Below are 26,275 nucleotides of genomic sequence, written 5' to 3' on the forward strand. Positions count from 1 at the left end.
GCTGAGCATCAGTTAGATGGTGGTGAGTAGCTGCGATGTACATCACTTACTTTGTGTATTCTTTTCTTTTTTTTCCTCTCCTCTTTCTTTCCTATTAAACTGCCCTAAACTCATGAGTTTTGTTTTGTTTTGTTTTTCCATGCTTCTCTCCCTCTGGTGTGCATGAGTGAATGGTTGTGTGGTGCTTAACTGCCTGCTGGGTTAAACTACAACACATAGTCTTGTGATTTTCCAATAAAAAAGCAAATCAATGATTGATGAAGCTCTGACCTAGCTCCCTACTTCAGCAATATGTAGCAGCCTACTTTCTATGCAACATAAACTTCCCTTTACAAATATTTATGTATAAATATTTATGTATAAAATGGCCACAAATTGAAGCTCAGAAGGTTTAGGATGGACTTTAGAAACTGTATTTTTATCAGAAACCAATGGCATTAGAACAGGTTGTCCAGAAAAGCTGCTGAGTTGCCATTCCTTCCTATTTTCAAAATTCCACTCAGAAGGCCTCGGTTGACCTACTGCAGCAATAGCAGTAGTGCTGCTTCAAGGTCCATGAAATTTGAAGGTGTCTCTTCAAATGTCAGACTAGAGGATTTCTTAAGGTGAAAGATAAAGCCTCTGAATATGAACTGATGTGCTAACGGGATGAACAAATGAATAGAATGCAGCATTGTGTTGCTTTCATGGTTCTGCTCGACTTTCTTGGAGTCAGACTTGATGATTGCTGTGGGTCCCGTCCAACTCAGGATACTCTACAATTCTATGATCTCGGGGCAAAAAATTGCTTATAAGCACAGAATAGCATGACCTTTCTACTCAGAATAATCAAAATACAGTTGCCCATGAAAATCCATGGTGAGTGGTTTAGTTGAACAACAGCGTTTATACAACTGTGTAGCTATTACAGCTCCATGGTTCAGTCCTCTCATCAATGAGAGGTACGCAGAGATGGAGATCTGGATGTACTACCTTCCAGTGTGTATGAACTTCAACAGCACTTTATTAGTAGACATGGAATACAAATACATAAGTATTTCAACCCAAGACAATCTTTACTGGAAAAAAGGTCTTTCCTTATCAATGAAAGGCTTGCTCTTAATACATATGAAGGAGTTGTTCCCCTTCAGTTTAGTTGAGCTAATTCTCAGTTTGCTAAGCTTTTACAGCCTACACTCCAAACTGATTATTTATGCAGAAATATCCAGTGACTAACTTGGATGTGCACAGAATTACATTCTTATGTTGCTGGTAATTCACATTGCCAATAGCACTGCTTCTATACTGCTATTTGACTATATGACTGCTACTTATGGTCTTGTTTTAGGTAGTGATGAACAAAACACTTTTTTTGTGTGTGTGCAAATGCAACACATGGTATTAACAGCAAAGCAAACAAGATAAAAGGGCCTAGACTAAGGCCAAGTACAAAATGTTACCTGAAGCTGTGTTAAGCTACAACTAAATTTTAAAAATGCAAACACAACAAAAAAAAAATCAGAAATGTGTTGAATGTTTCCACATAAGCAAAGAGAGACATTCAACGCATTCTCAACTGAAAACTTACCTTTTAAAATTAGGTTTCTGACATCCAGAGCAGCCAGGGAATGCTGACTCCACTCTCCGTGATGTCCCAACATACACTATTCTGGCATATTCATCATGGAACCCCAAAGCAGACTGGAGCCAGGATATTGGTATATGGGGTAAGGACTGAACTTCATAAGGGAGTTTTTGTTTTGTTTTTTAAATAAACACACACACACACAACCACAATATTATGCAGTTTTATAAGGTTTTCTTTAGTCTTTACTTTATATCCTGGGGATATAAAATAAAGAAATTAGAAATCTTATAAAACCATGCAATATTGTTGAAAAGGGGTGGTGGTGGAGGGAGAAAACTTACCTTACCCTTAATAGGCCTGCTCCATTCTGCAGCGGGGTTCTGTGGTATGTGTGACATCACCAGTCTACCGTTTTCTAGTGATGTCACACGGAGAGGGAGTTGATGATCTGCAGCTGCTTTGGACATCAGATACCTAAAGAAAAGAGATTAATAACTTTTTCAATTCAGAGATGGAATGATATTGAATACTATTATTAACCAACTTACGGGCCGACTACTAGAATTTCAGACACTTTAGTGGAAGCTTTGACTAAATAAGAATGAATGATGAGATCACTTGTGCTATACAAACTCATCTATAATTGAATGCGCTTTCATTTTGGAAAAGCTTGGAGTTACTTTCTATAGTTGAAGTTCCTGCAAGTCAATAACTTGTATTTACCCTAGGCAATGTTATTCTGAATTTTTTATCTACCATCTGCTAACCTCTGATTTTATTAGAGGTCTGGGATGGAGTCAGGAAGAATGACTGGTAGTAAATCATAAAACAAACTCACTCATGACATCTCTTTATTGATCATCTTTTTGAGCATTTACCTGTAACTAATTAAAAGACTGGTGAACACTTTATGTCAACCCTCGAACTTTTGTCGCTTTTTTTTTTTTCGTAAGATTTCTGCTTGCACTTTCATGATGTGAATCCAGCCAAATCAAGCTATATCCTGAAATGGTATCCTAAACTCTTATTAATAATTGCAAACAAATGGACTGGTAAAAACAAACAAACAAAACCACCACCCCACCACAAAAACAAACAAAACAAAGCAAAACAAAACAAAAAAGCCCACAACAACACAAGAGCACAAAAATAAGTTTCTTGCTATAGGATGTGTCTTTATCTCATGATTTAGCTCATTACTGTGAAATGACTCTCCAGACATTCAGCCATGTCCTAATTTTCTTTGGGCAAAATTACAACATGATGATCAGTGCATTGATTATCTCCCACATTTAAAACTGTAAAACACAAAAATGCAGGATAAAGTTTATCATCAGCATATTCAAAGAATCATAGACTGGCTTGGGTTGGAAGGGACCTTAAAGACCACCTAGTTCCAACCCAGCTGCCATTGGCAGAGACGCCATCCAATAGATCAGATTGGCCAAAGCTCCATCTAGCCTTGGGCCTTAAACAGCTCCAAGGGATGGAGCATCCACAACATCTCTGGGCAACCTGTTCCAGTGCCTCACCATCCCTATAGTGAAGAATTTCCTCCTAATGTCTAATCTAAATCTATCCTTTTATTTAGTTATCCTTATATTTAGTTTAAGACCATTCCTCCTTGTCCAATCATTATCTACCTGAGTAAAGAGTCCTTCTCCATCTTTTCTATAAGACCTCTTTAAGTATTTACCTTACTATCTTTGCCAAACTAACTCAGAAGACAAATTATATACCACTGAACTGTCACATTTTGCTGTTAATTATAAGAAATTCAAGATACTAATTAATTTATACTTCTGTGACTCATGAAGAAACTGGATGCATGCAGTATCTTAAGCTGTTTAAAAAAGCTGATGTTCCTTTTAACTAATTAAGTATCTCATCTGACTTTCATATAGCTGAATTTTTCATCTTTCTTAACTCTGTATATATATATATATATTTTACTATCCTTCAACTGAACACCTTAAAATCAACTGTTTTATTTCAACTATGTGTACTGACAGGAATGCCTTGCATGCTTTTTCAAAATAATATACTAACTGACCGAAATCCAAAGCACTATGGAATGTCCTGAATACACAGCAGTATCTCTATGATGAAAACATTCCATATTAAATGTATGAATTCATATCTTTGATGCAGAACTCACACCTTCACATCTGGAATTTTAAAAGATAAATGATAGAAGTGGCTTAGGTGAAGCATCTTAGCATACATTTATTGGAGGACTAGCCTAGAAACTAGGAAAGGCATGAAAAATGATGGGATGTTAAGAGAAAACAGCTGTGAAAAAATACACCTAATACAGGGAGCAACAGAGGTACTGGAGAAGCTATGAAAAACACAAGACTGAGACAAAAATACAGAAAGCTAATGAAATAAGCATAAGCCAGGAATTGCAGAGAAGTAATTGTTGCGGGAAATCTTTCAAAATTTGAAGCCTATAATTGGCTATATTCCTTCATGGCAAGCAAATAATTAGCTGCTTGAATTTCCAAAAACTCCACATGCTCATTTTCATCTCAGGACTATAAGAAATAGCACAAACATAAATGTGAATTTCAAAAACTTATTTCAGACTCCAAATTCAATGTTTTGGAGCTATAGCAGTGTTTTTAAAGACGCAGACAAGCCAGGAAGAAGCAATAACAGACTATTCGAAAGTCAGTAAAGTACAAATCAAGTTTTTAGGACAAAGAATGGAAAAAGAGTATGTTAGATATTTTGCAGAAGAAGATGCATAGTGATACAGAACCTGAGATGAAATTAAAATATTATGTTTCAGCTGCAAGACTACAACTAGATCTATTATGTTATTCCATTAAAGATTTAGGATAATGATCCCCTCATCTAAAGTTTAAATCAAAAGCATACACAGATTTCTCAGACAGTATAATTATCTGTTTGCATGTATATTAGTATAAATATAAAACTTTGCAAACAAGTATAACAGAGAACTCCTTACATCCCAAATTGTCAAGCTCAGTGCATATTTCACTGAGGAGGGAGCAGAAGAATTGGGAGAAGGAAGTCCACCTCATGCTAACAAGTGAAGAAAATTTAACCCAGTACCAACAAATTTTCCACTGAACCCAAATGAGAAGACACTATATATTTTTTTCCACTTTACAATTTGTAAAGTTGGTGTATGAATCACAGAAATATTAGTAAAAGCCCTAATCTATTTTTGGTGGTTGCATATGTTTCCACCAAGCATTCTTGGGAATTGTTGTTCATTCTTATTCAAACACAGTTCCCCTACCAAACATTTTCAAACAGATGGCAATATTGCCCATTTCTTTCCTAAATACATTTCTAAAATTCTTCCTCTGTGTATTTAGTAAATTAGCCATTTTGCATTATTTCTGCTATGTATCTTTATTTATTTATTTATTTTTAATTAATGTGTGGCAGTGAAAAAGTCAGTCTCTTCTCTTATTTTGGATACTTCCATTTTCTATGAACACATTGAACAACAACAATAAAAAGACACTGTTCCATCATACTGTCCTGGCTCAATGTGGCTCAAATGGCTTTGAACAGTCTTGTGGATCCCACAAACGAATTTATGTCAGAAGTCCTAAATACTTCTGACCTGAACTGCTAGTTCCCCCCTTCTTTTGAACTCTGAATCTTCAGGTGCACTCCTAAATACAGATTTCTGCAGCTTATGAATTTAAGCTTGTATGAATTTAAGCTTGCAGAAAGCCTTAGTTTGTCTTCAGCACTTCTGTTATTCATCTACTTAAAAGACATATCCACCCCTAAAGATAGACAAAGATGTTTACCTGGGTTAGGAAACACAACCACCTAATTTAAACCTTCAGAAACAACATTAGAAAACAGCAAAATCCAAAACCTTTACAAAGGAGGTTTTTATCTTTCTTATTACTACGTCAAGAACACTAGAGTGTTACACACCTTTGCAAAACAGCAAAATTTTCAATCCTTTTCCTACAAACCCTGGCTAGTTGTCAACTTGGCTATCTCCTTTGACTAGCTAACTCTCCTTCCCCTCACCTTTGTCTGACTTTTCCTGTAGGGAGAGTCTGGCTTCCTACTCTGGAACATATTGCCCTTTATCATTTTAACCTTGTGTACTTAACTTCAGGAATCCTGGGCTCCAGTCTCTCTTCTCCCTCCGCAGACATCTATGCAGTTACGAATCAGACTTGCATGCAATGATTCAAATCCAATGGCACTACCAACAAATTATTGCATTTCAATAAACAAACAATCTTTGAATGTTTATGCTCTCTTTAGATGATCTAAGCTCTAACATAGACATAGGACAGTGTCTAGAGTTAACTGATCTTGTCGCAACCCAGTTGACTTTACAACAAACATGCTTACTATAAAGTCAGGTTAAGAAATAACACCTGCCTCTGCAGGCTTCTCTAAGCCCCAAATTTACTATCTGATACAAGCATCTGCAATCCTGTCACAGTTTCATACTACACAATGGCAAGAAGAGATTAAAAAATACTCAAGTTCAGCTGTACTATACAACAGTTAAATACATACAACTGACTTACAGAATAGCTTAATTAACAGTTTCATGCAAAAATGGCTTCAGATGACTAAAGAAGGTGATTATCTGAATAGCAGTAAAGAAATTTCTATTCACTCTGCAACTCTCCCTCATTTTACCTGACACAGCAGAAAACAGCAAAAAAAAAAAAAAAGTATTAAAAATTTCAGATTGTTAGTTGTTATCCTGCATACTGATATATATACACAAAAGGTGTTACTTTGCATTTCTTAATTAATTTACTAGTTAGAGCAAATGTCAAAGAGTTCCCATTCAAATGAACTGTCATGCTTATATATATATATACATTCTCAGCAAACGTGATGTAAAAATGGAGTAAAATTTCAAGAGAGTGATTTTTAGCCAACACTGTATTTCAGATTCTCAGTTGTCTACTGACTAGTGATGACTTTCGCTGCATCTTACCTATGATGGTATTAGCAACAAAACAGACAATTCTTATTAAAATCTAATTTTTCTTGTTGTAAGTTTTCTTTTCATATTCATTCCTTTTTTACTATTGCTTTAAAATGAAAGGACATCACTTTTCAAATGTGACATAGAAACACAGCAAAACATACTTTTTAAAAATATGTACACTATACGAGTGTACACACACACAAATACACAAAAATGAGTAACACTTTTTTTAATTAAAAAAAAAAGAAGTTCCTCACTTAAAACAAGTTCCTTACTTCCTGACTCTTCAGATATGCTAATTTGTAAAGGTGTCATTTGTTAACTGCCATTTTTTACTTGGCTTCTTTTTGGGTCCTATTAGCCTATCTCAGAATTTAGATCTTAGATTTCCTTTAAGGATATAAAATTTTCTACATAGCAAAATAAAATCAAGAACTTTAACCTTCAGATTATACTGACAATTTTAAGGCAGTCCATCAGGGGCTGGCCTACTGTAATTCCATAATTAAAAAACATAGTGCTCCATAATGACAAATACAGCGACATCAGAGAACAGTTTACAAGATAGAAATCTAAGATACTATTCTGACAATACCCAGCACTCAAAGCAATAGATGGCAGATCCAAATTACAGTTATATTTCAGCAGTACACAAGGCTGCTGAATAGTCAGGTACTACTTGAGTGCTGGCACCTTTCTGACTCACTTCCACACTGTATGCTGCATTTGACCTTCTGATGAAAACTTCAAGATATTCTCTGAGAATCATGAATAATGAGGGGGGAAAAATGAAATTTAGCACTGTGTACTTTCCTGTAAAGACAGACTAAAATAAAGACTAATATCTTCAGTAGTCACAAACAAATCTTTAAAACTACAATAACATATCACATAATTTCAGAAAATGGTGATAGATTCTTTGCCCAGACTACACGAGGTGCCTTGTGGAAAGGTTCCATTCCTTTCAAAGGTACAAAAGAGACTTCACCTAAGGAGGTGTCACCTCCTGAAGTCTCCTTTCAAGTCACAGTATGCCAACTTCCCTTTGGTTTTTCTTCTACAGCTCCTCACACAATGTTTGTGCCAGGACACATGCTTTAGGACATGCACCAAAGCCAGAAGCCATTCTATATTAGACATTCTTGATGGAGCTACCCACCATCATTTTACAAGATGGTACACAGGGATTAGATTTCCTCCACTTGATGCAAATCCATCAATTCCCTTTTATGCGTGTCCAGCTTTCTTTTTCCCATCTAAATACTCAAACAAATAACAAATCTGCCCAATATATTATTTTCTCTCCATCGTGAAATTCATAAGGTAGTGAGGAGAGGAATTATTTAGTAGCTGAACAGATAGAGAATTTTAGAGCACCTCTGTCTTAGATTGTAATATCCCTAACAACTTCAGCTGCCACAAAAGAGCACTTCTCATGACAAAAGCAGTCCCACTTTCTTTTGTTCGAGATGCTCACTCTTGTCCTTACAGCAACCCTTCAATCTGTGGCAGAAGACAAGCAGAGAGGTATCTGTGCAAACGCACTATTAAGTTGCCCTAGGAAAATGATCTGGGTTAAAACCACCTCATCAGCTGTGGAAAAGAATGTTTGGTTTATTGCAGACTCAATTCACCATGCAGCTGAACAAAGAATTTTGCTACCCTCTCTTATGGAGTGGCAGAGAAAACAGAAGCTGATGGAGTGATGGAGAATAGGAACTATTTTTTGGCAGCAGTTTTCGCTTATGTCAGTTGAAAGCATGTGTGAAAATGAAGCTTCACATCTGAACTGTGGCTAGAGTTCAAGAGGAAAGCAGTCTGGAAAGAAGTAATACTAAGACTGAATTTCTGTTCAGCATTAAAGAATTGAGGTCAAATTTCATTTTTTTTCTCTAGACAGTTACTGCAAACCGGCACTAATGAAAATCTTATCATTGTTACAAAAAACTCAACAGTAATGAAGCAGAAGTGTAATGGATAACTTCTATTCATAGCTAATTCAAATGGTATTGCAGATGTACAAAAGAGTAATGAAAATTCTTTCAAATAGGTTTATTATTTCACTGTTGTGGGAGGAATTGGTAGTAATGCCTACATTTAAAATTATCCATGTCTTTCCTTTACATAACCCTGTTTTAATTTGCTTTTAACTTGCCAAACAAAACTTATTTGAGCTAAGTATCTCTCGTGTCATTTGCTGGCTCCAGATGATGTTCTGAAAAGTGTCAGATATGAGTCCAACTATCTACAAAAATGCCAGCAAACAGTATGTTTACTCATGTTAAAGAAGTCTTATAGTTCAGCTTTTTCATTATAGACTTCAGTACTTCAAAAATTTGGAAAAGGAATTCCTTTTATATAGTCTAGAATTATTTCCTTGGAAACAAAGGACAGTTAGGACAAAGAAAAAGCTTGTACATTAAAGTCTTAATGTAAATTAGAAAAGCTATAGTTTTAATACGCATTAGTATTTACCATAAGCTTTAAAGATTTCTGTGAGAGTTTAACTCAGTAACATGTGTTAACAAATACTATAACTGGTATTACCAAGAGAGCTAGTCATGAAGAAGAAAGATTCACCATTAAAAAAAAAAAAAAGCCATCAAGACAGATACCATGAAGTAGTAAGAACACCACCATTTCCACCATCTTCAGTTCCAAACAAGAAAAGGCCATGAACAGCCTTAAAATTATCATAATTTATCATATTAAAATGAGCTTTCACATTAGGTCATATTTGCAATGTCCAATCAGTATGTTTCACTTAATATGCAAGGCACTACAGAAAACTGAAAGAAATTGAGAATGCTTCTGGAACTGCCACTGCCATTTGTGTCAGAGCTGACAGACAAAAGTCTGCCTCTCTTCTAAAGTTATCTAACTTAATTATGCATGGCATTACTGGCATCAAAAATGCAACTCTAATAACTTCCCTTGCAAAGTGAAACCACTTTCTGTCTAGCCAAGTTTGCTAACTTAACATCTTTTTATTTGTATTTTTTAGAAGTATGTAATTTTTAAAACATTTCCAATGTTTTAAATCAATACTTCACTGTTTATTTATGATCATTTCTTCAGCAATTAGTCTTTATTCTTTATGTTGTATTTCTATATCACAAGTGTTTCAAGACACAGAATTATGATCAGATAGAGCTATACAAGCACAAAGAAAGATTGTCCTTACCTCATAACTTCTGACCACTGATTGAGTTGTATCTCAACTCCCCCGTACTTGAGAGTTTGTCTGGTTTTTAAGATGGTGTGATTAGAACTAAACATAGTATTCCTGCTGAAGTCATGCAACTTATTTACATAATGACATTATCAGATTTCAGTTCAAAGAGCAATTATGACATATTTAGCATTTGTCTACCCTTGAACAAGCTTTGGTATGGTTTTACTAGTACTAAAAGTCTCACCTATACTAGGATTATTGATATGCTGATGTGTACTCTAATTTTTGGCTTTTTCTTCTATTGTTGACATAGCCTTTCTGATAACCTCTTGACAATCTTATCTTAGAACCAATCTGCAATTTAGCAACTACAAAATAACTTCAAGTGAAGTCTGTCTTTCTTTGGATGTTGTGACAGCTATAATGTTAAGTGTCTGCACTGAAATTTGTCTTTCAGTGCCTCTCCTGCACCATGTCTCTCTCCTGTATTTAAAAAATTATAAAGAAAGGATGTTTCTGCATGAGACTAAGGATATTCACATTAATTATCATCCTAATTTCTAAGGTATAGAAAAAGCAACTTTTTTGTCTGCTACTACTCATAGGAAAGACACAGATTTGCCTGCCAAAGGTTTAATAAAGAAAACTGCAGTGAAAAAGTCATTACTAACAAGAGTTGGCTGTACGGGGCCATTTAAATGAGCACAATTTACTCATTTAAAGCCAGCCCGCACCCTGAGGAGAATCAGTGCCTCCTAACGAAACCCCAAACACAATGGATTCTCTTTCTAATGGTTATTCTTTTAAGTTTTTCAGCTGCATAGACTCTCAGGGTACTTCAGGGAAAATTTGTATCTCAATATTGTATCTAAAGCCAGATAGCATGCATTCCTGTACAACCTACTTGAATACAAAACATAAGCAAAGACAGTTTTAGTAACTTATTTGCAAAATAAAAGTTAGAAATCCTGAAAATCATCTTGACAGTCAGGGCACAAGAAGATCTGATCAGTCCTGCATCGACAGATAAGAGAACTCTGCCCAGTAAGCCTGTTGGCAAGTTTGTTCTCAAGGAACATGTTTAACAGAAATGAACTGCTCCTTCTAAGGTATTACCACTACTCACATTTTATTCTGGCAGTGAAAAGTGTAAACAAATAGTTACTGAATTTACTTATCAAAAGAACGTTGTGAACAGTGTACTACATACAGAAGAAATGAAGATTATGGTCTCCAACCTTACGATGTTTCATGCAATCACTGAAAAGGCATAAAATCTTCAATTGACAGGCCTCAGCAAATAACTGGCATAGTTTTATACTCATACAAGAGAAAACTTTTTATGTCACATACCGATTTCTTTTTAATGTCCTCCAGATCTTTGAGTTCATTCTCAATCTTTGTGATTAATTCCCTGAGTTCATCAAGATTAGTGCAAATAAGCTAAAAAACAAATGAACATAAACACTTGGTAATGTGGGACTTGGAAAATGCACAATGAAGTCAAATAAAATCTAAAAGCACATGCTATTACTTGGTGCCAACCATGTGATTTTTATTTCCTTATATTATTTAATGTAAAAAAAAAAAAAAAAAAAAAAAAAGGACCTCTTCAAATCAAATTACTAAGAAAGTAATTCACTTCAGATATAAATTGCATCTCTGCATATGAGCTTCCATTCCAAAATGTAGGTATTTTCTCAAAACTGCAGTGAATGACACAAATTACCAAATTTATCTCAAGCGTAGCAATGAGTCAGAACAGGCTTGAGTACCAAACAATAACTTGGTGAGTTAATATGTGCTAGCTTTGGACTATGCTGTGATTATAATATTATTACACTTGTTACAACTTTGACATGAACAGAACCTTGTATGTTTATATGAAGTATTCCAGAAAGAAAACCTATATATGCCTATCAAAACTCTTTTGTTTTAGCAAAGGTACTATATCTAATGCATTGGAATTTCTTCTTGCTCCTGTTCTTAGCAAACAGCTTTTTACATTTTTCCTTTCACAATATGGATGTCATTTCCTTGAGTAAATTTTTAAAGAAACACAAATGACCTTTAAGTTTTGGCTTACTGTCACTTAGGGCAATTACAGACTTACTAACCTGGAAATGATTAAGCTATTAGATTCGTTCAGGCCACTGCATCTAAAGACTTTTCCACCCTTAGGTGGAAATGTTTTCATTACTATTGAAAACATGTTGAAGTAACTTAAAAGAAAAAATAATCAGATCCAAGTAGGGAAAAAAAAAAAAAAAAAAAAAAACACAAAAAGCCCACAAATACACTATTATAATAAAATTGCTAATATCTTTTTATGCCAAATCAGTAATTCACAACAATACATCTTTACTTCAGTTGCACATAATGTTCTAGATTTGGAGTAAATTCATATAAAAAACACTAAGTTGTTTCATTATTACAACACAGAACAGACAATTTCAGCAAAACACATTTCAGAAGCCTCTAATATCATACATACAACTATTTTCATCATATTTGTGTACATTTAAGAGCACTTTAGGGAAATGGAGCAGCTCCAACTAAAAATTTACAGTGTTCATATTTAGAAGTTCAAACTAGAGAATGAATAAGGAAATTTTCACTGTGTTGCTGTAGACAAAATGTGTAAAAATTAACTTCCAGACAGTTTCTCTCTTGATCCAGAAAAATATTATTGCTATGGGCAACTCTATGAGGTTCAATACTGCATGTCTGTTTTGCATGTAAATAAGTTCCAAGTACATAAATGTAAAAGAGAAGCCAAGTAATTGTTTTTTCTTCTCCCATCTGGCCTGCAAGCAAACTTATAATACAGCATTATTATACAAAAATGTGCAAGTTTGTCACATCAAGCCCTTGACATAACTCAAAAAAGCCATAGGTAGAGATTTCCCTTTACAGAACTACATACATTTCCCTTTACAGAACTTTACATACTCCATATGTAACTGACAATTCAGTTTTTGAATTGTATCGTTGCATTTTATTTTCTCATACCAAATGTGTTTAATTCAATGATCAAAGACAAAGCAAGAACTATGAACCAAAGAAAGATACTATCTGTTCAGCCCTGTACTTCATTTGCTAGAAGTGTATGAACTTCTCTCTAAAAGTTCATTTGTAGTAAGGCAGGAGTTTTTTAAGAAGGATGACCAGTATCATGTTAGTTGAATGCTTTCCTGGAAATACCAATTTTATCTTTACCATACAGCTTCCACATGTCATCGGACAATTCATGTTGCCAAACTTGTCACAGGTCCTAGTCCTGTTTCTCCTTTTCAGAACAGTCACTTGAGACATAAGAATCCGATTTGCAAAATTGTCAGTGTGTATCAGTCCAAATTACATCAACATAAAAAACAAAACAAAACAAAACAAAACAAAACTAAACTAAACTAAAATATATAAAAATTAGTTGTCTTGGGGCTGGTAGTGACACGGAAGAGTAATCAAATCTATGTCTCAGTTTGGCATCAGAACAGATGTACTTCAAGGCTAATATCTGTGTATCACTTATCCACTGATAAAACAATGAAGGTAGCACCAGTTCAGCTTACAGGATTTATTGTCAAAATGAGTTTAGTGTCTGAAACACTCCAACACTGTACTGAAAACCACTACAAAAGCATTAAAGAAGAAATCTGCATTTGTTTATGAAAAGAAGAATTTGAGATAAGATATTAAAGATATACACTGGTTGGGAAGGAGCTTTTTCTGAAAATTCTATCGTTTGGGCAACATTTTTTACATAATGAAACCAGCATGTTGAAGTAAAGATGAGAATAACAGTGCTTTAAGAGTGGACTGTATTCTGTATGGAAAACAGAAGGGGATTGAAACTACAAAGATAAGTAGTTCGAGAATTTCTCAAATTTTAGTTAGCTGGCCTAAAAAATTCTAATGCACTTATGGTCATAAAACATAAAATCATTATAAAATCATAGAATAGTTTGGGCTGGAAGGGACCTTAAAGATCACCTAGTTCCAAACCCCCTGCCACAGACAGGGACACCACCCACTAGACCAGGTTGCTCAGGGCCTCGTATAATCTGGTCTTAAACACCTCCAGGGATGGGGCACCCACAACCTCTCTGGGCAACCTGTTTCAATGCCTCACCACACTCTGAGTGAAGAATTTCCTCCTAATCTCTTATCTAAGTCTCCCCTCTTTTAGTTTAAAACCATTCCCCCTTGTCGTGTCATAATCTGACCATGCAAAGAGTCGCTCTCCATCTTTTTTGTAAGTCCCTTTCAAGTACTGAAAGGTTGCAATAAGGTCACCCTGAAGTCTTCTCTTCTGTAGGCTGAATAGCCTTATAGGCTGCCATTAGGATGTATTAAGATCAGTAAAATCATCGGGAATTTCTAAAATTGTGTTGAATAAGTAATAGCTTATTTCAGCCTTTATTTACTATCTTACTTAACAAGCTTAGCTTATGACTTCAATTATTTTGCAATATATTGCAAGAGAAAAAATAATGCTTTTCAATTATTTACATCATTATTGTTTTAGGCACAGAATTTAAAACTTTTTCTTTTGCATTACATCTACTGACTGTCAGTAAACACACAGAAAATTTTCTTTAGATCATCTTGATAGGGAATCTAGCAGCTATTTCTCATAACGAGACTCTAATATATGTTTCAGTATTCTTTGCTTATGGTTGTTAACTGCATGAACTTAGCAATTCAATTTTCTGCAAGCAATACTCCCTTTGTAAATTGGTGTATATGTTTAAACAGGTTAAGTGAAAGTGAATGCAAAAAGAAAGGTATTGATGTTACAATCTAATGTTCCTGTCACATTCTGACAGTTCACTGTCGTTTCACACACTGCTCATGAGGAACGTGTTCTAATTATCTATCATGAGAAAAAGAATCTGTAGAGAAAAAAAACCATTTCCTTCATGACTTACAGGGAGTGAAAAATTAGTCCCTATTCCCTATTACACAGTGACTTAAAGATCTGGGTTGTCAGTATTTCCATAAATGTAGAAGTCATGTACATCAGTCATGTACATGTTTACTATATACAGGCATTTTCAGATCAGGCGTGGGACTTACTACATATGGGCTGAACTTTCACAGGCAATAAGCATCCTGTTTCTCAAATGAACACAAAGGAAGCTTCAGGTAAATTTGCAAATTCAGCGTTAAACTTCCCCCTTTAGGATACAATCTCAGATTCTGGTAATCTCTCAAACACCTTCACTGCTTTCTAGAACCCCAAGGAGGAAAAACAGGAATAAGAAATCTCTGCAGATTTTTCTAAGGCAAGACAAGCACCATTCCAACTTGGGACCCTCCAGTGATCCCTCAGAATTAATAAATGAATTTTGTCATTATAAAAAAAATTGAATCTGTGGATCTATTCACAAATACACAGCTAGTACACTCCCCTGGATCATGGATGCTCCCTCCTTGACCCTATTTAATCAGCTGGAACTTCAGACAAGGTTTGTAAACACGGAACACTTCTGTGTGGTTTTGTGCCTAAATTCAGGTTATCTGCATGATTTTAAGTTACTTTCCCATGAAACTGTTCTTTTCTTGCTGCAATTTCCAAGTGGAAAATATCTAGATACCTCCTTTATGAGCTCTGTATTTAACATAGACCACTGCTGATGAAAGCTGAAACTGTTACACACAGTTACAGAAAAGCCAAAGTGTTAGCCCAGTTCCCTGAAACGCGTTCCTTCTTCAGTTATGGTATACAAAGGTCTATATAGCTACCTGTGTATATAGGGATGGGAAAAGACTGGTAGAAAACACTACTGGATATAAAGGTACTTTGTAACAGGGACAGAAGTATAAAAAAAAAAACACCTCAGTAGCCTTCCTGTACAGGAGTATAATTATTGCCATTTCCTTAAAACATTAACAAGAAACAGTAACTATAACCTTGTAAATCAGAATTTATTTTAAAAGGAAAAGTACAACAATATTAAAAATATTAACAAAATATTAAAAACAGCATATGTTTTGTGTGCTTTTATTTGGTAAAAAGACTTTAATTGACAACTGCTTTTTTAAGAACACCCTCGAGCTAAAAACTTGGTATAAGGTCTGAAATTACATATAAGTAGGGAGTGATGTTCATTGATTTTCACTGACCTGTGCTTTCACTGTTTTGTCCATGACATTCAAACTATGAGAGGATAGAAAATCTGTGTGATATGTTTCCTCAAAAAGATGTTTAAAACTGGCATTATAAATGTTAGGATTATTAAACACATCCTAATTTTCTTTGTTGTTGTTAATAATCAATTTTAATGTACAATTTGGGTCATTTAGTCTCTGTGACTGCATACATTAAAAAAATGTAATAATATTCATTTTCTCAGATAAATGATTTATTTTTTATTTTTTATTTTTTTTTTATCAGGTGAAGGATTTACACTAAGGTGCAGGATCTATTCCTATGAAATAAAGTGGCTTTTAATATGGCTTTTATTTTTTTCTTAATTTCTTACATCTGTAGACTGCAGGCACATAAAACGGCATAGAAATTTTCAAAAAGGTTTCATTTATTTGCTTTCTTCCTTAAAAGACCTAACGTTTAGATATGAATTACAACATCTTTTATGGTTATACCCTCCCTTGCATGTTACACTGTAAAGACTGGTCATATCAAATATTTAAAAATATAGTCTCACCTTCAAGTATTCGTAATATCTTATGAAATTTGGCAATCTATGTATGTAAAGTATCAAGATACATGCTTTACACTGCTGGTGTACACTAGTTTTAGGAGTATTGCAAATATAAATGTTTTACTATTTGCAAGTGTTTGCGGCACATTATAATAGTCCTGCCTGTCCTCTTGAAAAAAGAAATTTAAATGTTTGAAAAGTTCCCTAATAAAATTAAACTGCTCACACTGACAGATCCTACTTTCACCTAAACCAGATGTAAAGCCTAGATTTGATCAAAAGAGATGGGATTATTTTGTTAAATTTTAATTAACATTTTACATAGGTAAATGTAAAAACGTTAATTTTGCATTTAAATAGATAAGGAAGGAAACATACACTTTACCTCGGTTAGACAAGAAGTTACGTTAAGTTTTAGATAATGCTTTAGGAGGACTATTTAAATGCAGTAGTTAAATAATGTAAAACCCATTTCTAACTTAACTATGTACATTCATAGCATGCAGCAAATGTGCTGAGAACAACAAAACCAACAATTTTTAGACGCTACCTACTTTTTGGAGTTCTCAGGAATGATTTTAGTCACTACCACAGACACACAGATGAAAGTCAGAATACATTTAAATCAGTCCTTACTCAATACTGACCACTACTAATCAATTTTACCACCAGAAATTCTAGTAACTCCACCATTGTCATAATGGATGAAGATAATTTATTGTGAGGATTTTACAAAACAGTCGTAGCTTATTCTATTGAATAATAATTTCTATTTATTTCTAAATAAATTCTATTAGTTGTAGCTAATTCTATTGACTCAGAAAAGCACAGATGGCTTTCTGAAAAAAAAAAAAGTTTTATAAAAGGATATTCTCAGAACCAAATGAGAACTTCAATTCAAGCAAGTATGCATACATAAATGCTGACTTAAAAATTAGGTACTTTAATACTTCTGTTACAGTACCATAAAAAACATATTATAATTACCACTCTCTGCATAGTGCTCTCTGGTCTAAAGGTCAAGTGCAGATAAGAGGTGAAAGTTACAAACAGGATGAACACATGAACATACAGATTTTTTTTCAAATCCTTCAGTAAATCAAGCTAGAATTCAATTCAAGGCTCACAATGAAACACCTCATTAAAAAAAAAAAAAAAAAGACAAAACAAACAAACAAAACAAAAACAATGACAACACAAAAAATAACACAAGTAATTTTATCCTGGAAAATTATATCTACCTTATAAATTCCATGAATAACTACTGGTTTTCCATGTTTTGTCCTGCATCAACCTTATCTGAGATCTTAAACAATACTGTGAAACACTATGTAAGCTGCATATAATAAAAAATGCTGAAATATTTTTCTATTTAGAAAATGTGAAATGCACGTTTAAAAACATTATTAAACCTTTTAATCTGGAAAAGGGAAATTTACCTTTGATTAGGATTTCCAAGTTGTGTAAGACAGTAAAGGACTTAATATATAGGCATTCAGCTTTCAAGAATTTAAAACAAAAATTAAAATTATTTACCTGAAATTCTGGTATGGCAGACTTTGTGACACCTTTCCTCTTCTTTGTGATTGCTTTTTTAGATACCGATTTTTTTCCTTTTAAGATTAAAAGAGAAAAGCTTCATAATGCTGTTGTACTTCATTAATAAAACCAAATTACATACAGACTTTAAAGTTAAACTATAACTAACAGATGGCTGACGGTGAGTCACGTAAACATGACGAATCAGAACTAGACGCAGCAAAAGCAAACATTAAACTACAAGTATCTGTGGAGAAGTCTTTTCTCAAAAAAAAAAAGAATAAAGAAAAAGAACAAATCCATTACAATGCTCATAATATACCACTGAAAAATTAAGGCAACACTGCAAGAAATTTAATTCACAGAATAAACATTCACATCAGTGTTCTGGAACAAGCAAAATCCAGAAGTTATGCCACAAACTTAAGAAATATAGTATCTTACCTGCAAGGTATGTTCTCTGACACTGCAAAGTGAACTACGTATTAGGGTCTGGGACCTCTTTATGTTACAGTAAAAAATACCCTCGAAGCGCAAGCAATATCTGGAAATCACTAAACGGATATGCTAGTTACCAATGAAATTGGATTACTGATATGGTTACTCTGGTAGTGGCAAAGCCTAAAGGTTTCAGAAAAAACACCTTCCTAATAGGGCCCTTCCAACCTAGTTATGCTATATTACACTATATATGGATGTAACAACAAAAAATCCTGAAGACAAAGCAAGTGGTCAACTGCGTAAAGTACCAGGATTAACAACAGATTACACGCATTTCTCAAAACAAGCAGCTGCATCACCGTCTTATATAAGCTCAAGACAATGGAGATTCTCACAGTTATTTCTACATTCCTACGGCAAACTTTGACCTATTCATTTAGATTAAAACCATCACCACAAGATTTTGCCAGTACTCACATTCTGGAGTCCTAAGCATTAATTAAAAACCTAAGGAGTCATACAAACTATGCTGATTTAATTGTCAAATAGAATCATCACAGACTACTTGCTTTAACACAAATAAAGTCAGATTTGATATTCGTATTTATGAAAAATAGGCATGAATTGCATTTTTTCCTAATAGATGCTTGCCTGTCTGTGCAAAGATGTGCATACATACACACACACAATTATACATGTATAATTAAACAAAACACATTGAGAAGTTCTTCATATCTCAAGATAAAAAATCAATCATTAACCAATATGGCGAGGAGGGGAAGAATCAAATTTTTATTTTCCACTTATTACATCGTGAGGTTTCCTGAACATTGTACCTGAATCTGAAATAAAACACTGTTAAGACAGGGCACAGGGCTGGTATCAACCCTAATTTGAAACTCCACATACTGAACATGTAACAAAATTTAAACAGCCCTCAGCTACCAAAAATAAGAGATCACAGACTTCACATTACAGGAAAAGTGATAAAAATAAAGAAACATGTTTTATTAAAACAATGACCCAAACATTTTGACAACATGAAAAAAAAAAATAATTATCAGTATTTTTATTACATATTTTAAGGAATCAACTGCATTCAAAACATATTTGCTATGATTAAGTATAATGCTGTTCATTAAATGAACTAAACCTAATACAAACTTTCTTGACAAACTGACTGAAAATTAAGTCTGGACATATGGTGGTTACTTAACACCATAAAGCAATGTTATCTGACAAGAACATGAAGAAATAAAAACACGGGGCTGCCAGACCATCTTGCTTCATCTTTAAAGAAAGAATTTCAATCCCAATATGATTAAAATTAAAATGAAAATTTTAAAATATGTTGAAAATACTGAAATAAAATAAATATTTCATATTTTCAGCTTCAGGTACTGTACGATGCAGTGTAGTTTGAAAAAAGTAATGTAGATAACAGAAATGTGTTCTCTCTTTGCCCCAGCACTCCCTTCTGGAACAGTGGAGAAATGAAGAATTAATAACCAAAACCTTAAGTAAATATTTCTTCCATTGCAGCAACACCTGAAGTACATGCAGTAGGAAAGATATGGGATAACAGACAGAACAATAAGAACAGAAAAACTGATTAGAAGCACAAGGAAGTTGAGCCCAATCTACAATGTAATCTGAATCGAGGTTTTTTAAAAAAGAAAAAAAAAAAGATTTTTAGAAAAGAAGGGGGTAAAAAAAATAAATGAAATATAGCCCAATGTATGCATTATCAAAACATGGCTAATAGAATATATGTGCCATAAGACCCACACAATTAGTTCCCTAGCTGACATCCTCTGTGAACTAATAATATACCTGTAACAGTGTAGCACTGCAGTCTCATTCCCCCTTTAACACACCAGATGTCCTATGGTGCTAGCACATACCACAAAACAAAAAAAAGGAAAATGCAACATGTATTTGCACTACTAGAGAGAATTAGCATATATATAGCAAACTAACTTTGGGAAACTCATCTTCTACCTTAATAAAACCCTTGTATAATAACATATTTAAATTCAAAAGAAGAAAAGTTATAGCAATAGTATTAAGCTCTTAAAAAAAAAAAAAAAAAAAAGTAATCCCTGGTTTTCCTCATTCACCAAATTCTAAATGAAAATTTTGCTCCAAAATAGAACAAAACAAAACAAACTCAATAAAGGAAGGATTTAAAGAAACTTTTACTTAGCACTTCCTGGGGTAAACTCACCTGTGTCCAGTTTCCAGACTAACTTTGGTACCTACAAGTAAGTGAATTTGAATATTTTAAATGTGAATGTCTTTTAATAAAATTATGAAGAATTAGATTTCCACAGTAAACATCTATTGAGATCTTGGAGTTTAGATTCTAAAATGACAAGCAGATGTGTTAAGCAAAAACAGCAATGGCAAGGGAGGTCACCCTCCACCAGCTGCCTAGTACTGGCCCTGTCACACAGAGCATGGCCATGCAAGCACGTCAGCCCTACCTCCACAGAGCACAGTCACTAAGCTGAACCGCCACTCCCGTATGGAGAATAAGGGGTTGAACAGGCACCCTGTGAGCGACAATTTCTCAAACCACTCCCACTGAAATCTGCTAGAGCTTTCTTGCCCATAAACCTAGGTAAAGAGACTGCTTAAAAGGGTTCAAATGACTCACTTCAACAAACAAAGTAATGTTACTGAGAGCAGCTAGATGTATTTTGAACCATAGCTCACTGTACCTTTCAGAGCACACTCAATGTACACATTTAATTGCTGAAAAAAATCAGAGCCAGAAAAACACAACAAAATAATAATCAAATAAATAAAAAATAAATCCTAATAAAGAAGCTGTTATGCATCCTTTCTTCATGTTACCTGCACTGACCCAACATACCCTGCCTGTTTCCCATCTTTCAGTCTCCTGCTTTTACTAACTGTAATTTAGAAAACATTCAACAATAGTTCTACACAGAGATAAAGTAGTCACAAAATAACAGAATGGTTGAGGCTGGAAGGGACCTCTGGAGGTCATCTGGTCCAACCTCCTTGGCTCAAGCAGTGACACCAAGAGTGGGGTGCCCAGTACTGTGTCCAAGCAGTGTCCAAGCAGATTTTGAAGATCTCCAAGGAGGGAGACTACACAGCCTCTCTGGGCAGTTTGTGCCACTGAACATCCAGTCATTTCAGTACAAAAATTCTCATAGGGGAACAGAGGAACAGTGGCTCAATAAATAGATTTCTATCTTTAGAGGTCTTCAAGACATAGCTAGACAAAGTCACAGCTGACATATCTGGCATCTGTGACAGCAGTACATTAAACAAGGAATGAGACTATGTGACCTCCAGAGGTTCCTTCCAACCAACTTTTCTATGCCTGTGGCTCTTTAAAAGACTACCTTGCAGGGTATACATACATTAGTAACAAATGCAATCAGTAACTCAAGGCTGCACTGCACAGATGGAACATAAATCAGACAATGCTTTCACCCAATCTATTTGTTTACACTTCTCCCTAATCACATAAGAATGAAATGATAAAAACACTCTCTATCAAAATAAATCAAGAGTTTCCCAGACCAAAACAAGAAGACAGAAGAAGATGATCGGGCGGTCACCAGTGGGGTCCCTCAAGGCTCCATTTTAGGGCCGGTACTTTTCAATATTTTTATAAACGGTCTGGATGTAGGAATAGAGGGTATTTTGAGCAAGTTTGCTGATGACACCAAACTTGGAGGAGTTGTGGACTCAAATGAGGGTGGAAAGGCCTTGCAGAGGGATCTGGATAGGTTGGAGAGCTGGGCGATCACCAACCGCATGAAGTTCAATAAGAGCAAGTGCCGGGTCCTGCACCTGGGACGGGGAAACCCTGGCTGCACGTACAGACTGGGCGATGAGACGCTGGAGAGCAGCCTAGAAGAGAGGGATCTGGGGGTCGTGGTAGACAGCAAGCTGAATATGAGCCAGCAGTGTGCCCTGGCAGCCAGGAGGGCCAATCGTATCCTGGGGTGCATCAAGTACGGCATCGCTAGTAGGTCAAGGGAGGTGATTGTCCCGCTCTACTCTGTGCTGGTGTGGCCTCACCTCGAGTACTGTGTGCAGTTCTGGGCACCACAGTATAAAAAGGACATGAAACTGTTGGAGAGTGTCCAGAGGAGGGCTACAAAGATGGTGAAAGGCCTGGAGGGGAAGACGTACGAAGAATGGCTGAGGTCACTGGGCCTGTTCAGCCTGGAGAAGAGGAGGCTGAGGGGAGACCTCATCACAGTCTACAACTTCCTCGTAAGGGGGTGTCGAGAGGCAGGAGACCTTTTCTCCATTAACACCAGTGACAGGACCCGCGGGAACGGGGTTAAGCTGAGGCAGGGGAAATTTAGGCTTGACATCAGGAGGGGGTTCTTCACAGAGAGGGTGGTTGCACACTGGAACAGGCTCCCCAGGGAAGTGGTCACTGCACCGAGCCTGTCTGAATTTAAGAAGAGATTGGACTGTGCACTTAGTCACATGGTCTGAACTTTTGGGTAGACCTGTGCGGTGTCAAGAGTTGGACTTGATGATCCTTAAGTGTCCCTTCCAACTCAGGATATTCTATGATCTTGAAATACTGTAGAGATCTTCTCCTTCAGTAGTTGCAACTACATAAAGGAAGTTACTGTTACACCTGCCATCTGGAGGCACTAACAATGACCTCCCATTCCAATAGTTATAAGTTACTTTTTGTGTGCTAGAGAAATACTTATTTGGACAAGTACTCAATAAATGTTTTATAAAGATTAATAAATAGATATTAGTGTATTCTTATTCCTGTGCCTGCTACGTGGCAGTACTTGCAATGAAGATTAACACTGTACTGTATTTTTTTTTATACATATAAAGTTCAACTTCAATTTCAATTTCACCTTGAGTACTGTGTTCGGCTTTGGGTCCCTCACTACAAGAAGGACATCGAGGTGCTCAAGAGAGTCCAGAGAAGGGCGACGAAGCTGGTGAGGGGCTTGGAGAACAAGTCCTACTTTATTCCTGTATAAACTGTTATTCACCCACTACAAAGATTTAAGTGTGACACGATTACTAATTATGTCTCCACACTGATTCTTCCAACAGGTTCCATATCTCTCTTGGGTTTCCTTTCAAAGGAAAAGAGGATATGAGACATCCTACCTTGGACAGAAGTTGCAACTCTCATCTCTCTTCCCCTCCCATACCGCAGGAGGGGATCAGCTCTTTGTATTCTACTTCCAGTATGGACAGAGCTAAGCCATTTGTGAGGTTAGGGAAGAGACAACTACAGACATCTAAGGCAAGTGCCCTTCCATGTTCACTGAACAAATCAACAATGTGCAACAAATGAGTGCTCCTTTCATTCTCTACCAGAGAATAGAGGGGGGAAATAAACATCTTATTTTTCAAGCTAACTGCAGCATTTTAACCTAAATTAAACTAGAATTCAGTTATCTATGGATAGAAAATAAAAACACTCTAGGAATTTGAGATAGTGTTTCTCTCCAATAATGTGATACCAACCTACACTCAGGGCTGGTAGCATCACAGCACAAAAGCTGAATTGATACTTTTCCTGACTTCACCTGCTGACACGACAACTTGAACATCAAACTGAAACAAGTACACTGCCAGTATGCTTTCAATCTACAATAAGGGACAGTGCAGTGGTGTGACACTTTAGCTATCACACTATTTTTAATTTTTTTTTTAATGAAAACAAACTCCATCTTGTGGCAGGAATGCAGGAAAATACCTTTTTTTTCACCACAGAGCAAGCCTGTGCTCACCCCTAGAAGCTGGAAACTGTATTAAGCACACACAAGTAACATTAACCTGGATACCAGACAACTTGAATATGTTAACTAGGATACCTGTCCCACTGGACAAGTTATGAAGTTTGAAGGATGATGAAGGAAACCTGTACATTGAGCATCAGCATAAGCCAGTAACAGAGGTAGCTGAAAGCAATGAAGTAAATATGAAATAAATGCTGTTCTCTGAAAAGTTGATTTCAAAGTAACTGAATGTTCTAGGGAGGGCACTCACTGAAATTCTGCTCGAAACAATGTATTCCTGGTTTCATGTGTCACTCAAGTCCTCAGTTAAAGACAGTATTTAATAAAACAAACAAAAAAAGAATAAATGAACAAAAATAACTCGAAAGTGAACAATTTTTACATCACTGCTTTTAAATTTAAAATTCTAAATTAATGGTGATCATCAGAGTGAATGTAGCAGAAGAAATACAACTTCAGTGAATTACTTCTGATTTGAGCTATCATCCGTTCTAATCTCAATTCCAAAAGATAGGATGATTTCTGACTGATAGTTAAATGCTGATTGTTATTGATTTTCCTTCATCATTTCTTTCCTCATCTAGCGATCCAGTCAGCAGGGATTCATGCTTGGCCAGTTTGATAAACTTCTGCAACAAAATGCCCAGCTTCACAGATGAGGGGAGAGCAGTGGACGTTGCCGACCTGAACTTCAGGAAGGCCTTCAGGACACTGCCTCCCAAAAGGTCCTCAGAGACAGGCTGCTGATTTGTGGGGTGGATGGGCAGTGAGGTGGACTGAAAACTGGCTGAATGGCCAGGCCAAGCAGGTGGTGACCAGTGGAACAAAGTCTACTTGGGGGCCAGTAACTGGTGGTAATGGTAACACCACGGGTTAATGCTGGGGGCAATACTGGTCAACATCATTATGAACAATCTGGATGATGGCTGTGCTGTACCCTCTCTCAGAACTGAGAGGAGCAGTGAACATGCCAGGGGTCATGCTGCCACCTAGAGGGACCTTGACAGCTGGAGAAATGGGCTGACAGGAAGCTCAGGAAATTCAACAAGGAGAAGTGCAAAGACCTGCACCTGGTCAGGAACAACCCCAGGCACGCAGGTGGAAAGCAGCTTGGCAGAAGAGGCCCTGGGGTTCCTGGTGGATACCCAGCTGAACAAGAGACAGCTTGCCTTTGAAGCAAATGGTTGCCAGCAGGTGGTGAGAGGTCACCCTTCCCCTCTGCTCAGCATTCGTGAACCTGCACCTGGAGCATGGGGGCCAGTGCTAGCCAGACAGCCGTGGAGAAGAGAGTCAAATTAAGGGCCACAGAAATGGAAGGACTGGAGCACCTCATCTATGAGGAAAAGCTAAGAAAACTGTGATTGTTCAGTCTACAGAAGAAAAAGGTCAGGGGAGACCTTACCAATGTATATAAATCCTCAAAGTGATAGTGAAAAAAAACATAGCCAGGCTCATTTCATTACTGTGCAGTGACAGGACAAGAGGCAGTGGGCACAAAATGAAACACAGGAGACTCTGCCTGAACATCAGTAAATTATTATTATTTTTTGAACTGTGCAGGTGACCAAGTACTTGCACAGGTTGGCTAGAGAGGTTGTGGAGTCTCTCTTCTTGTAGATCTTCAACATTCGCCTGGACAACATCCTGGACAACTTGCTCTGGGTGACTCTGCCTGACCACAGAGGTTGGAAAAGATGTCTTCCACAGGAGCATTCCAACCTGCACCATTCTGTGATTCTACAGATTTATGATTTCTGATCAAGTCATTTGTTTGACAAAGTTGTTGCTGAGAGTGAAAAAAAGTTCACATCTACAGATCTTTTACATGTATTCCTTTTAAATAGTATGCTGTTTGAACACTTCTGTTCTAAGATTTACTGGAAATCAATATTTTATTAGAAAAGAACCCTTTAGCCAGCTCTGAAAAAAATCTTAGAAATGCTCTTGACATTTGTAAATTACCTCAGCAAGAGCAATACAACTCATTTATAGTTATCATAATGTAAATCATCTTGACTTGGGAATATTTCTAAAAGTCGTGTACAACTTCATTATGAATGTTCAAGACCTTATGGCTCCTGTCTGACGATGTCAATCAGTGCTTCAAATTATAAAATGACGTCATCATAGAGTAGTAATGCAATT

At 36.0% G+C, this 26,275-nt stretch overlaps 1 protein-coding gene across 3 annotated transcripts in view; it reads right to left on the reverse strand.

Moving 5' to 3' along the window:
• The window catches only part of BRD10 (bromodomain containing 10), a 59,957-nt gene that overhangs the window by 16,776 nt on the left and 16,906 nt on the right, over nucleotides 1–26,275 (reverse strand). For 2 of the 3 annotated variants that reach the window (XM_084505283.1, XM_084505285.1), the window contains exons 4-5: nucleotides 17,907–17,983; nucleotides 11,056–11,145 (exon numbers count right to left, since the gene is read on the reverse strand). In XM_084505283.1, the coding sequence (XP_084361409.1) occupies nucleotides 11,056–11,145; nucleotides 17,907–17,983 (167 nt within the window). The remainder of the gene's footprint in view (nucleotides 1–11,055; nucleotides 11,146–17,906; nucleotides 17,984–26,275) is intronic. The other variant, XM_084505284.1, reaches the window with a different exon arrangement.

The sequence above is a fragment of the Aythya ferina genome, assembly GCF_964211825.1.
Source record: "Aythya ferina genome assembly, chromosome: Z".
Classification (NCBI taxonomy): Eukaryota; Metazoa; Chordata; class Aves; order Anseriformes; family Anatidae; genus Aythya; species Aythya ferina.